Source organism: Cydia fagiglandana, chromosome 22 (genome assembly GCF_963556715.1).
Source record: "Cydia fagiglandana chromosome 22, ilCydFagi1.1, whole genome shotgun sequence".
Taxonomy (NCBI): domain Eukaryota; kingdom Metazoa; phylum Arthropoda; class Insecta; order Lepidoptera; family Tortricidae; genus Cydia; species Cydia fagiglandana.
Genome location: NC_085953.1, coordinates 600,605 through 616,405, shown reverse-complemented (window position 1 = coordinate 616,405; position 15,801 = coordinate 600,605). Strand labels below are relative to the sequence as shown.

General features: G+C 35.3%; 1 protein-coding gene across 4 annotated transcripts in view; it reads right to left on the bottom strand.

Moving 5' to 3' along the window:
* Positions 1-15,801, bottom strand: part of LOC134675593 (zinc finger protein rotund-like) — a 186,581-nt gene that overhangs the window by 36,381 nt on the left and 134,399 nt on the right. Inside the window, exons 1-2 of one of the 4 annotated variants that reach the window (XM_063533912.1) lie at positions 9,999-11,088; positions 7,667-8,240 (exon numbers count right to left, since the gene is read on the bottom strand). The exons of the other annotated variants lie outside the window; for them this stretch is intronic. Of the exons in view, the coding sequence (XP_063389982.1) occupies positions 7,667-8,074 (408 nt within the window). The 5' untranslated portion in view covers positions 8,075-8,240; positions 9,999-11,088. Of the gene's footprint in view, positions 1-7,666; positions 8,241-9,998; positions 11,089-15,801 lie in introns of those variants that run through there. 4 annotated transcript variants of the gene reach the window in all.

Sequence of the window (15,801 nt, the reverse complement as noted above, 5' to 3'; positions counted from 1 at the left end):
TTACCAAGTCAGTTATGATAAAAAAAACCGGCCAAGTGCGAGTCGGACTCGCGCACGAAGGGTTCCGTACAATTACGCACAAAAGTCCAAAAAATCACGTTGTGGGAGCCCCATTTAAATATTTACTTTATTCTGTGTTTAGTATTTGTTGTTACGTCTGCGGCAGCAGAAATACATCATCTGTGAAAATTTCAGCTGTCTAGTGGTGACAGACAGACAGACGGACAGTGGAGTCTTAGTAATAGGGACCCGTTTTTACCCTTTGCGTACTGAACCTTAAAAATTAGTACTTTTAGATTGGAATTTATGTGTAATATTTTTTACGAGAAAAAAAATTTAATCTACAGCTTAAGTTAGCATTGGATTCCAACTTGCAGTTACGTCGAAGTATTGGTGTGGAAATTAATACAGCTTCACTATTTTACAGTTTTATCAAGAGTTTGAAAAGAAATCCATAGATACTGGTACTATCGTTAGAGCTCATTTAGACGATGCGAGAACTCGCATGAAACTATCATTACATTGCGGGTTTTGATCGGCCGGTTGAATTGGACGTAACCAACAGTCCGCAATGTACCTAAAATCGCATGCGAGTTCGCGAGCCGTCTAAATCAGCCTTTATTGGTGTTTTTGGCGGTTCTGTATGTGTATTGTCTCTTTGTTATGTACTTGTTTTATGCTATACTATTTCAAGCACGTTTATCTTTGTTTTTCTGTTAGGCTAATATATTGTTGCCAGCTAAATAAATTGTTGCCGCAAATTTTACACTGGGTCCTATTGGTTTTTCTATACGAACCCATGCTAGTATTCTTGACATTTAAAGCGTGTAATATGAATATGCCTAAATTAATATCTTTGACATTGACTTTGAATAGTAACATATGAAATTAATGTCAATAGGATGCATAGACTGTTATTATTTATTTATCTATGCTCACTATGCTAGCCAGTATGTATGTATGTAGTTATAATGGTGACGCAATACGTGCTCGTAATGGTTGGTGTCAATCAAAATTACACGCTAACAAAATTCAAACGCTCTTCCTAAACCCGCTTCAAGCCAAAACCGACTCTAAGCCAAATTAAAAAAGCCGTAATTACTTTACGTATTTTATTAGTCCTTGGGGGTTCTGAGAAGTCTAGCTGCTATAAATATATTTTGGTTAACGTTTTGGTAATTCGAATTTGAAGTTTTAATACGATAAATGGTTTTTGAATAAGGATGCGAAGATGAAAGATTGGCGGAGAAGATTAATGCTTTTTTTTTAATTCGAGTAGGTACTTTTTTAACAAAATAGCCTGTATGTATATACCAAAATTTACTTTGTAAGGAGACAAGTGCATTTATTGAATTTAACAGATTAGATTCATACGAAGTTTGTATACGTCACGATGAGGGTTTTAAAATAAGCATCGGGTAACCCTGTTAATTCCATATTATAAGTAAACATTTACATTAAAACCTTATCCACTATGCTAAGTGTTTAAAATATAAACAATTAGCATATGATAAAAATAGCAAACACTATCAAAATAGACTGACTATGACAGTTAAATTAGTTAAAGACAGAACACTGCAAATTCTTAATAAATAGAAAGAAGAAACTACGTCAGCCAAACTAAAAAAAATCGCAGAGAAGCGAGTAGCCAAAGAAAACACATCAGTCATCGCGCGACATTGACAATGGTAGGAGCCGGTATGCGGCCTTGAGTCGATTCGGACGGACGCATTTGCGCGGGATACGATCGATATTTCTAATCGATTATACGCACACGATTATGTTGGTAGCATTGTAATTGATAATTTGTTTATGGCCAGTTAGCACGCGTGCTTTCAAAATAGACCTTGTTTGAGGAAAGTTAAGGTTTGGTTTCCAGGAATTGATGTCGTTACTTTGCTGGTTTTTGAAAGTAGACTCTATTTTAATTTTGTTAAGGATTGTTTTTAAGAATTTAAAGAAAGAGGAAGGCTTCGTACCTATTGCGAGCTTTTGAATATTGGTTTCGATCTGATATAGTATCTTTATATCACGTTAGTTTATAAAGTATAGTTAGTTAGCTTATATAAATATATAGTTATCAGTATCACTTACTTTGTCATTTACCATCACGGTCCGCGTTTGTTACGCCATTTATGGTCCTAGCTGTATTGGTTGTTTCATACTTAAGCTATGGAATGTCCAATTCAGCTAGAAACCTAAATGCCGTATCAATCACGGAGCGTGACTGTACATGTATTTTTCACTTATCTGATCTTATTATCAAAGTTAGATTTTCTTAGTCTTTTTATCAGAGACGTGATAAACTCGTTGTTTTCTCTTTATAAAAGGTAAACCTACCTACAGTCAGATGCAGTAATGTTAGTTTGTAAGCAGTGACATTAGGTACTTTTGCTGACTGTATAGTCGACGTCGTGTATATTATTCGCCTTTTCACAAAGGAGTAAGATACAAAAGTGTAAATATATCTTTTACGTCGACTGTACTTAGAATTCAGACGCTTATAAAAGTGTCGATAAATATTTAAGATATTGTTGAGGCGACCCAATAAATCGGAAATTTAAATTCGGGATTTTTTTCGTCGCAAACTCATCAGATTCAAATTTGTGATAATCCCATACGAAGATTTGAAGGTTAATGGTTTTGAAAGTCAGATTTTGGGATAAACGAAGCTGTTTTGGGTCAGACTGCGTGAGCAAACAGGCAAGTAAAGTGACACTTTACATAGGGTAAAAGCACCAGTAGTCAGCCTTATAACGAAATTTCTATGTTCAAGATCGTATAATTTGCACACTTATGGACCAATAGGTATTATTAATGTTTTTTCTGTTCAAGAATTTAATAAAGTTTAATTTTTGTAAAAAATAAAACTTAATTGAATTCAACTTTAGGAAATATTTAATTAAATATAATAAAAGGGCATTATTGCCAGTAATCAGCCCCATGTATACCAATACACAGCCTTTAGGTACCCAGTGCCCAGCCATCCCATTCTAATGGCTGATTAGTGGGTTCGAATAGAGTGAGCTTATTGTCCAGTGGTCAGCCACAGGCTGACTACTGGGTAATTAATGTATTTCAATGAAATAAATTCATAATAACGTATTTTTTAAAGGGGCTTGATTTAACGACTTACACTTCATTTTAAAATAATAACAAATCCTAAATCCTATGGTCAGCCTCCCCCGGCTGACTTCTGGGTTTACGACCATTTTAAAATTACTGCTTCAAACCCAGTAGTCAGCCAGGAGAGGCTGACTATTGGATTTTGTACAAAAAAGTAGTTTCCAATAGTCAGCCGTCATAAAAATGTTACTTCCACATGGATTAATATTAATCTTTTACGTTTTTCAGATAGTTTAGGTATTAACTAAGTGAGGTAGTCCATACTCTTTTAAAAATAAATCACAATTCGGCTGCTATCATCTTATCAAAATATCATGTGACATTCCAAAAAAAATGGCGCATATCTCTTAACCTTCCATGTCAAAAGACACCACCACTTTGAATTTTTTTTGTGGATCATCGTAGAGTATTCGATTAAAAATTAAGGTATTTTTCAATGAATAGCTTATCAATCTACAATATTACCTAGTTTTCAGATGAAAATTAGAAAAACTTTATTATTTACAGCCAAAAATAGGCAAGAAAGGCTGACTACTGGTGCATGGCTGAGCACTGGTGCCTTTACCCTATGACCTTGATATTGGAACGCGAAAATCTTGGAACAACGTGGAATAATTGAACACATTGAATTGAAAAACTTACGTAATGGGGTTAGGTGGACTTCTCAAAATTTAGCATTACTTATAATGCAATTTGAAATATTATGAAATCGGCCGTTGTAGGTATTAAACATAAATCCAATAGTATTATTGGATTATGTGTGTAATTAGTAAAATATAGATTTTTCTTCAAGAAAATACAGACGTATCTTAAATGAGACAACCCTATGCCTCCGAGGAACGATCTAAGAGTATAAAAGAGTAGTTAAGTAGCTAAAGAAAGAGATTGTATTACATTGTACACCCTCATCTCACTCACACAACAAAGTTGGATAGTAGGTAATGTATTATCTACACGATGATCTTTTACACACACACGTTTAGGCAGGTGTGGTTCCTACTTTGCTAGATTTAAGTGAATATTTTGCTAGATTTAAAAGACTTAAGAAGAAGTAAAATACATATGTACAAGTTCAATATTATTTACCAGTCGCCAAATTTGGTTGAGACAGTTTCTAAAAATATCGATGTTATATGTAAAATACCTACTAAAAAGGTATAACCCATTTACACTGATATATGCGACCTTGATAATCATTTCCTCGCCCATATAGATAGCGGATCCAAGTAAGCAAATCGTATGTATTTTGTGTAAATTTAAATTTTGTGTAGATAGAAGTGATGCAACTGATAAGGCATTGAACGCACTCAGACGTTGATAATGATAATACGTTTTATACAGTATTGAAGTCATCGAAAATGTTGGTAATGTTGAAAATGTAAAATTAAACAAGAATGCTAAAAGCTAAAACTGTCTTTTCAGAATTACTTTTCTTGAAGCATGAAATAAGTTCCAAAGTTAAATTAGTTTAATGTCTTATAATTAGGAAGGACTCTGTAATCTTATAAGAATGTTATGGAAAATCCCAACAAGGCCACACATATATCTAATTCAGAGTATACGCGGACAACTTATAGGTAAGTTGAGTTGATTAACTTGTATTGTATAGGAAATAATGCATATGTTGGTATGTCTGGCTCTCGAACGGGCTTCTTTTGACGTAAGAAAACAGGGAACAGATGGTGTATTGCCTTTATGTCCGTGATAAAGCATCTGTCTTTCACGAACTTACGCATTTGTGGACTTGTCAAGAAGAGGCATTGGCTTATCTATGATACTATTGTAGCCACAGGTAGCTTTAAAAGCTTTACGAAAAGTATCGAGGTGGTTGCCTACTATGATGATATTTTTTTTATATAGCTTGGTATTAACGTTTAAATCAAATCAGAGCATTTATATTTAGGCAACTGAGGCCCATAGATTGTACATACCATATCAAATTTAGCTTTCTGGCGATACAATTGGATTAACAGTAGCGCGAAGTGACAATTGGAGTAAGTATGACGTTCTTGATGAAATAATGTTGCTGAATATTTGGAAAGAATATTAACGGCCAGTTGCACTAATTAGCGGACTGATTAACGCTACTCAGCATTGAATTATGAAACTTCCCATACAGTAAAATTTAGCAAAAGTATCAACGGTAACAGACGATTTGGTGCAACCAATCCTAAAACGTGCCTATGTTTTGTGTATTAAAAAAGCTCAACATTATTTATTTTCGTCAATTTTACAGCTTTAGTAAATTATAGTGATTGACATAATTTCATTTAAGATCTCCAAAAATGTTGGCACTATTATTTTAAATTTTCAATAGCGTCCTTGAAATAAATATTAACCGCCTGTGGAGACATATCCCTACCTATATTTGCATATCGAAATACCCACTAGCGGAGTTTATCGTTACGCGAGGGGTCCTTATCAAGACCTTCGAATTCTACCGGGTCACGCTCATCAATTGTGTCGATTTCTTGGATATTGTAAGAAAAAAATGTGTGACATTTATTATTATTATTTACAAGCTACCATGTTTGATATTGCGATCAAAAATGCAGACTTTTTATATGGATTAGTAAAATATGTAGATAAAAAGCGGGTCAATGTTTGAAAATTTAGTGGGAATTATTTAAAGAAGTCTTATTAGATTTTTTACTATTAACAGATACAATCTTAAAGCAGTTCAAGCTATCCTCAGTACAGAAAATATACTAAATGTAACTTATCAATCAGAGAAAACTCATCACGTATACGTATATTCAACGACATGTAATGTTGTAAACTTGTTCTGTTGTACCATTAAAATGTAACATTAGTAACAATCATGCAGGTAGTAAACATGATTTGAAGACGCATGTGAGCGATAAAGTCAAGGCCGAGCTCGACAAGTGCCCCGCGCATCAACTAGCACCAAAACCCGAAATTAAATCAAAGATCCCAATCTCCCGGAACAAAATTTACACAAAATTCATTAGCACTCGTTATCTATGTAATTGAATTTGTTAAAAAAAAAACACAGACAATAGGTATCGTCCTATACAACCTCTGCGCGACCCGGGGACCTTGGCTCGTTCAAGGCACATCCGTACTCATCAGACACTAATGACTGCCGTCACTCTAAGGCTTTCATTCCGACAATTGTCGAATTAAACAATTAGGATGATTTGGTATGTGGCGACGATGATTTTCGAGCTAATGAAGAAGTAGCATTAGGAGTTGAAGAAACAATACATGTTTAGTCAGCAGAGTAATCGATTGAAGATAAATAATTCTATCAATCCAAGTAGGTACAACGTAACTGGTGACCGAAGAGCTGGCGGCTTCCTAGCACAACGTATCAGCATTGCGATACAACGAGGAAATGCCGCCAGCATCCTTGGTACAATGCCTCAAGGGCCTATTTTAGATATAAGTTAGTTATTAATTTTGTTTAGTATTTGTAATACCTCTGTATATTTAATTATGTTAATAAATGGTTTTCAAAACTTACGTACACATAAAAAAAATTAACCCAGTGTGTAAAGTGGACTAGCAGATAATAAAAGGAAAACGTGGTACATATTAATTTCCATAATGACAATTGTAGGCGTGGCTCTATTGTTGCATAAGATGACAAGGAAATCAATAAAATCAATGGAAACACTGAATTTGAAGTACTTGTGAAGAAAAAAATCCACTTCTAATCAAGCGTTGATGAATAATTTATTGAACATGATAAAGCGATCCATCATTTAGTACATTAACATGAACGTCTAAATTTATTGAACTCTAATTTATGATTAGAAGGAAGTCTTATTATATAAGATAAGGTAGTATTTACAGACTTATAGGAAACGTCGGATGGTAAGAAAAATGGCGTATCAGAGTAATTCCCAATTGGAAACTCGAAACCCCTTTAAATATAAATAAATACTTTTACGGACTTATGCCAATAAGATTCGCCTCACAGCTATTTGGAGTTGAGAGGAAATAAATCTATGTAAAAATGGCACTTGAACCAAAAGCGTTTGAGAGACGCTATTAAAAATTTACCGCATGAACAGGGAAGTGTCAAGAATTGCTACGCAAACATCTTATTGAATAGGCGTACTTTGAAACCCAAAGACGTATTGAAGAATTTATTTATTTAAGAGCTCTCCAACAAGAACACGTTAAACTGCCCCTGCGCATGTTTAAGGCACTCTTGTCAGAATAAATAATTATATACAATTAAGATACAGAGCTAAAGATAATATTCATGTTGATTTAGTTGAAAATCCGTATACGACTTAGCGTGGAAACAAAATTAGTCAGATAAAGTCGAGAGATCAAACCGCCAACGGCATGATAACTCAAATTAAAGCTTAATTTGATGAGCGTAAGAATCATCTCGAGATTGATAGCTACGCGGAACAAACTCGTGCATCGTGATTCTGTATAATGATCCCCGAACAATGTGTTAAACCACCGAATATTACCAGGCGTCATGACGTCAGGTAACGTTGAAGACTTCCGAAGCCTTCAAGGATGCTGATCCAATCGTTATTAAAGCAAAAACTCTGACCTTTTCCTCCTGGATGCTATGTCCTCCGTTTTCGGAAAGGGGGGTCGATGGCGCGCTGTATCCCTTCGGCCCATCGTCGTGCGGCGTCATCTGTCGCTGCACCTCGTTCTCCTGATCGTTGTGTATCCTTATGTCTTGCAAACCACTTTTAAATTCGGATAGTCTTAATACGGACGGCTTGATTTCAGGCATTTCGTCGGGGTGTTCGTATCGCCTCAAGTCTGTGAGGTTGGTGGCGAGATGGCGGTGGTGGTCTAAGGGCGGAGGGACCCCTATAGATCTCAAGTGTTCTATGCTCCTGTGTATGTGGGAGTAGTTGTCTACAGGTATCTCGGCCATCAGAGGCGAGTTGTGGTAGTCCAGACCGCCCCCGTCCGGCCTGTAGTCGATTGTCCTTCCTTCCATCATCTTGGCAATTAAAAATGTCTATCTAAATATAAAGTATAATTATCGTTTCGATCGTTCGATCGAGTGGTTATTTGGCACTATCTTACAAAAATATACGGTTTCTGTCTTCGTATTCTACGCTTTTTGGGTGTCATGGAATATTTCGAGATCCTCCGTTGAGATTTGGCTGGAAGAACAATAAATCAAAATTTAAAAGAATGCTAATTGCTTTGTCTGAAATGTTGTCTTTTATCAACATCATTGTACAATCGGGCATGAATTTATCAATTGCTTTAAGCTCGGTCATTTAAAACTAGATTTGACGAGTGAAAAAAGCCGGTGTTTTTTTTTGTGTGGCAAGCAGGTGACGAGAGCCGCCGTGTAGGCTGTGTCAATGATCTAGCCCCTAGCCCACATGCCGCATCGAATAAGGCTTCGATAATCATGCGGCGTACAGGCGCGCTTACAATCAACAACGATTTTTATCTCATCTGCTTTTAAACCTACCAACGTATCTGAAATATCAATTAGTTCTCTCCACAATTAATTTTTTTACTAATGGGATTTGACTAATTGATATAGAATTAGCAGCTCCTAACAACCTTTTTGAGACCTTTTGTAACATAAAAGCTAAATCACACATTCAGAATGTAACAAATGTTAAAACAGATTAAGTCCATTGGTACGCTTCGGTAGTACGTCTAATTACACTTGTGCCGGCAAGTGTACGTGTAGAGACCGGCATACACGGCTGTCAAAGATATAATTGCGCGTACAAAGAACAAGAACATTTTGCCGTTGATGCTACCAATCTCCAAGCAAATATGGTTCTTACTGATATAGCTATAGGGGTGCATGGAGGAGTTGTTGGAGTAAAGTTTGTATAGGGCCCCACGGTTGATCGACTTCAAGATTCGTAATCATAATACTTGTTCGGGGCAAGGAAGTGGTTCGGCCGGTAATTAGGTTTTTGTTAACTATCCGAACTTACCTATCTAACTCTGGACACGCTTTGACGGAGTTTAGAGATGACAGTTTTGATGATGATGGTTTTATTGAATTTTTGATGGATTTAATAACAGGAGATTTATTTTTCTTTAAGCATCGTGTAGTATAAAATGACAAATATTTAAGTTAGGGATTTTGTAAATAAAAAAAATTGATGCTTCAGATTGAAGCAAGTCCGTCTAAACATGGAAAAAATATTTTTTGTCAAAAAAAAAAATACAAATTGACGTACGACAAGTATTAATAACATATTTTTATTTTAGTGTTATTTTTAATTATTATTGTTATATATTTTGACAACAATGTAAATTCAAGTCAAACAATCGATTTTTATATTTATATTCCATATAAAAACGTTTACAGATCAAAGCTACAACCAATAATTCCTTAAATTGGGGCATTTTTTCGAATATTCGTAGTCGTGTCAAGAGCATTTTTTGTTAAAAAACTGTGTTCCACGCACTTTTTGTGCCGGTTGGTGACACTTCATAACTGGCTTACGATATTTCATACCTAGTGGACCGTGCAATACAAGGTTAGGTGGCAAAAACTTTTGCCATGGCGCGAATTGCGTAAAAAACTAATTCTCTATGGTCACTTTAAGATAAATTTAAAAAAGACAACATTACAGACAAAAAAAATGAAATTTATATTTTTTAGGGAGTGGATTCCTTGAAATTTTTAAGAAAAATAATAAGTAGTAAACTAAACATAAACAAAACAAATCTTCATCGCGATCGTTAAGCTTCATACTGCAATAAAAGTTAATTTAAAAATAACATCACGGCACACTGCCCAAAAATATTTCCGTATTTATAGTCGGGCATCCAAGGTCGTCTGCGAACGAGGGATCTTACGTAAAGTTACCCTCTTACCCTCCCAGGGGGAGTCGGCAAGGAGTCCACCCCCCTTTAATTAAAAAAGAAAAAATCCATACCTGTCACTGTCCAAGTCCTCATACACCAATTATCACCATTTTAAAATCACAGTTTGTTCCTATCTAAATGTCACTTATTTTATATCACATAATAAAGGTAAACACTATGTCACAACACGGCAAGGCAGTCCAAGGCTTCGTCGCCAAAAATTCTCAAAAACACGAAAAACATTAAAAATAAAATTCGGAAAAAAAATGCCGGCCGAAAAAACGTGCCGTGCTCTTGACCCTGCGGCACAATTATGAATGCGGCGTCGTTACTAGGATCAAAATTACCAGATTTTTTGTGCTCAATATTTTAGTGTGCTATAGGTGTATAGTTGTGGAGACCACATGTGGTGAGGGCGTCCCTCTCGCACTCAGGGATTCGCGTGTGCTTTGGACATGTGCTCCGAGCTTGCTCGCTTGATGCAGGCCAGCGCTGACGAATGCAACTCGCCGCCTCAGAGCAGCGCGGCAAAAACGAGACTGAAATTCAGATCTATAGTAGAAAAAGTGAACTACCGCGCGAGGGGTACACTAACACATAAAATGAAAAAAATCACACGGACGCTAACAACGAAAGACGCGAGCTTAAAAAAAATGGAGTGGGGATCGGCGGTTCCGCTCGGCGCGCTAGCGCCGTCCCGGTCGCTCGCGAGCCGCACGCACACAGCGACGCCGCGGTTTAAGCGAAAAAAATGTGTACACATTTTTTTATTATTCACCATTTTTATGTGTGTAAGTGCGCCCAGTGGAAGAAGGACGGCGCGACGCCGGCGGGGCGCGACGCACAAGAGGGAGCGAGACGGGGTGCACGCCACGTGCTCGTCCCCCGGTATTAAATAATAATTAAAATGGCTACAAGATACGAGACGATTTTTTGGCCGAGCTTTTGGCTTTTTTGCGGTGCTTTTTGCCAATTCGTAAATTGGTGAATAAACGCCGATTGACACATATCGAGGTGCGCGAGTGGCATCGCGCCGAGAAAAAAGGCGAAGGCCGCGAAAAAGAAGTTATTGATTAAAGCGGGGTGTCCACGGCGCAAATGAGGGAGTCTAATTGTATGCAAGGGAACCGGTGTCGGGGATTTGCAAGTGAAATCGCCCGAGCTTTGGAGATCGAACCAATATCGACGACCAATCACAAAAAATACTGACGGTTTCTTACCCAGTCTCCATAGTTACTTAATATTAAAAAAAAAACTAATTCCAATGCATTTTGCGTGGAAAACATTGTCACTCATTTAAATTGTTAACATATTTTTTGCTAAGTAAAAAAAAACTGCAGACATATTTACTCAGAAATAAAACAATAACAACCTACCCACAATACCTATCAAAATTAACTAGGTGCAACATTTATCTAATTCTGTTAACGCCATAGTGTAAGAATATAGGCATTAAAGATTTTAATGCCTATATTCTATATTTTAATATAAAATGTGTACCGTCTATGCATAGTTAAAAAGTTTAAAAACACTGAAATTTTTACTAAGCGTTTTGTCAGTTTTGTCTAATCAGCCATTAATAATATTTTTTTTATAATTTTATTATATTAATATTTACAATACCTATGTAACATTATTACATTACATATTCATAAAATTACAAAACATGTCCATATGATACATCAACAAGAAAAAAAATAAAAAAATACAAAACCCAAAAAAAATCAAAGGACAATAAACACCACGATCATTTTAATACCAATATAAATAAACCAATTTAAATATTCATAGATATCATTAAGCCCGCAATAGAAGCTAATAAGGGCAGTGACACACGATCGATGTTCATTGTATGTATGTTTGTATGTATGTATGGAGGGAGCCGGCAGATGTTCAACCAGTGACCGTGGTCAGGGATACGCGGACATCGGAGATTAAAGCCCTAAAAAGGGGATTTCGTATCGGCATATTTTATTTTGAGATTAATTTTTGTTGCGTAATAACTATAATAAGTTCTATACTGAAAAGTATAAAGATAAAGGTATAAAATCGTTTGAACAGTTCGGTTTATTAGAAAATAAAAATAAACGAAAAAACGGAAAAAAACAAAATTGATGCTTATTTTAGTTTTTTTTAATGGGAATAGGTATCTAAGAATTTGTAAATGCATTTTTAAATTGAAGTACCTACATTACATTGAGTTTTGATATTTTTTATAATAATATCTCTTAATGACATTAAACAATAATTATGAGAAACTACATTACATACCTACTAGGCACTTTAATAAAAATATCAAAATATTTAGTACCTATGCACTGATTTGCAATTGCAAATAACCACGATTTGAAACTTACGATACGAGACCCGAGGGAGTTTACGATAATAAGAATTAATATCGTTTCATTCCACAGTCCAAACAATATTTCATTTAAAACAATACAATATAATACTGACAAGGAGTAATAAAATGAACTTCTAAAACACCGACATCTGTAGTCTCATACAAATCGGTTAATCAGTAAAGACAAGATACAAAAGGAGAAGATAGCGACCTTTTTATTGCACTAGTAATAAAGTTTTATAATAAACTTTCGATTTTACCGAAAAGCACAACGTGGTAAAAAATGGCCTCCCGGTTTTCGTTTTTATTATTTTTTCCTATAACTAATTCCATTTGTTCATTATGTTCGAAAAACAAGAAACTAATGCAAACACTTGTTTGCACTAACTTTTTGCTGTAAAAACTTTTTAGACACTTTTGTTTTCTAAAATTAGGGTTGCGTCCAAAATTGAATAAGAAATGTCCTTGAAGCTATGATTTTTTACTCGTCTAAACATGTTGACGTTTTTTACTCTGTGCAAGGGTTTGACAACAATTGAATGAAAAGGTTTTTTTGATGCCAATTCACCTGCTTAGGGACGGAAGTCGGATGTACGATAAGAATGTTTTATCAAATATAATTCATTATTTTTATTTAAATTGTGCATGATCAAGTGCTCCCACAGGTGTTGTAAGGACTTGATAATCTGATTTAACAAAAAATAAGTGAAAAAAAATTATGACTGACTTTTTTTTTAGTTTGTTAGAGGTCTTCAAATCCAAAAGTAGATTTAAAGGTCCACAATAATCTATAGACGCATCTTGCTCGACTCGAAAGATAAAACCAAAGCTACAAATCGTTATAACATGAGCTAGCAACTGACGTGTGCAACTAATTTCCTACGTGTTCCATTCCATCATCACAAAACCTGTATTTTGGGAGTCCGCCATTTTGATCTACACGATCTATAGCTCGTCACTATAATCATAATTTAAAATTTCCTTGAACAGTTAAAATCCCTGCACCTCCACCACTGCTGCTTTTGATTGCTTCAAAAAATTTTTCGTGGTGCAAACGCGTCGATGGATAGTGTGAATGGTAATATGGTCATGTAAGTTGGTTAGAGGGGGTGAAGTAGTAGGAGGGGAGGAGCGTGCGAGTGGCCGGTGATCCATCACGCAAATGTTCTGAACCGGATTCGGGACTGGTTCTACAGAGTAAGACGATTTTTCAAATTGTCTCTTGAAAATGTTTAAGTTTTTCGCCGGTGAAGTCATGTTTATTACCGATTGTAATTAGTTGGCTGTTTTATTTTTAGTTTAAGACTGGTAGTCAAAAACAGGTCCATGTCAGATTCATACTTTAGGTCAAAGTATAGCCTAAACTGAATACTTAGGTAGACTCATCCATACGTCCTTTACGCTCTACTGCCAGGGCCGGATTTTTTCCTAGTTTTTTTCCTTCGGTTTTAAGACGGGGAAGGGAGCCCCCCTAAATTCTAAGTGCCATACCAATTGCCCTTGGTCTTTAAATAAGGGCCTGTCTACTGCTGGGCACAGGCATCCTCATAAATACAAGTGGGCTCGGGCTACAAGCAGACCTTATCTTAACTCAAGTCAATACGGATTGGGGACTTACCCACACCTTGGAATTTATGCACAGCTGTATGCATATTACATTACAATATTTTTCCGAAAAGTAACAGATAAATATTAAATTATATTTCGTATATAAGTTCCAAACAACATACGAGATATTTATTGGATCTAGCGAGAGTTCGAACCTATACGAACTTGGAAGCCGCACTTTAGTATACCAATACTTTTTCTATAAATACGTTGTAAGATAGATATTTTTTAAATAAGGTACAATTTTACAGGACTTATAATTATTATGTTTTATTATTAAATTTACCCCTAATAAAACATAAAATAGAGTATAAGGAAGCCGACATAATTTTATAACTCCTTAGTGAACAAAAAGTTGCACTTTCACTTTTAAAATTACACCTATTTACAGGACAACAAAAAGTCTTTTAGCTACCGACCAAAAAACATGGGTGGTCAAAAAACTCACTTTTTGCATTCAAAAGGGGTTTTCATACAACTTTTATTACTAACCAAACAATAGTATGGGCTTTAAAAAACAAAGCTTCTTGTCTATGCACCTGGTTTATTTTTTATTTTGAATCAACCTAATGTTTATTATAATCAAATAAGTTCCTTTTCCTGTCGGAAGATGTGGGCGCCTGTTTTTTTCTTAATTTCCATTTGATAAACAGTGGAAATTATACTTTAGCTACTAGCCATAAAGTTGAAAGTGTTGTGTGTATTTTTTAGGCTTTATTGTGGCAATGTGTTCCGATGAAGATCTTTTTGTCCAGTATTTATTCAGAATAGATTGTTTTATGCAGATGTTTTTATTAAAATTTGACTGATTCTTTCTTATAGAGAATATGGCAGGTTAAAAAAATGTGAGAAAAACTGGCTAAGTAGATATAAGGTGTTCAGTTCACTTAGTAACTAAATACACCCAATAACTAGGTATTTAATAATGAAATAAAATAATAATTGTGGAAATGGGTTTCTTGGGTACCAATTTTCATCTTTTTTTAGACCTCTGTCTGCGGTCAATAATTAAAGATTCAAGTTTATGAGTCAACGGTAAAGATACGATATATCTTTTCAAAAATCAATGCAACTGGTCATATCTAATTAAATGTCTCGTCATTTCTGAAATCTTGAGTAGAATCTAAAACTGCATCCGCCGCATCGGTTCCCAGCATGACGCCGACACCATCTTTTGTATAATAGACCCTTATTTTTTCTTCATCCCTCAAAATGTTCAAATTTCTCTACCTGCCAGCATCCCTTATCTACATCTCGTCCTATATCACTTCACACAATCAACCCATCTTCAACCTTATTGTTAAGTACTAGAGCTTCTTTCTCATTGTTGTTAAAGTAATTTGTTACGTTTGGCTCTGAATTATCTACAGCAACATCTTGACAAGCATCCCTTAAATCTTAATACTTAAAGTGCCATAATTAGTTATCCCATTTAAATTCCTTTGCCTTTCAGTTAAGATTGACTTTTGCTTGGTATTTTCGGAGTTTATAGCAATCATTTTGTGATTAGGGGCTCTAGAGAATTTTGCTATGGCGTATACGAAAAATGTGCGTTTCCCGTAGTTTTGGAATTTATTAGAATTAGTGATCCTGCGGCGTCGACCATAGTTTTAAAGATTTTAAACTTTAACAAAAGATGGTTAATGCAGTGCAGATGTTAGGAGATCAGGTTTAAATTTATGCCTTTGCACTGACTTTAATTTAAGTTTGTGTTTATTCTTCGAAACATTATTTAATGTTTCAAAGTAGTCAAGATGTGTTTAATATTCATATGTAACGTCGCTAATGATTTTATCATTTCTCGGATAAGTTATATGTCAATTTAATGGAACTTTCTCAAGTCCAGTGTCGCTTAAGTTATTCTTGATAGTATAGGGTTTACTTTAATCACCTGATATATTATTTTAGGCTATAAAATTATT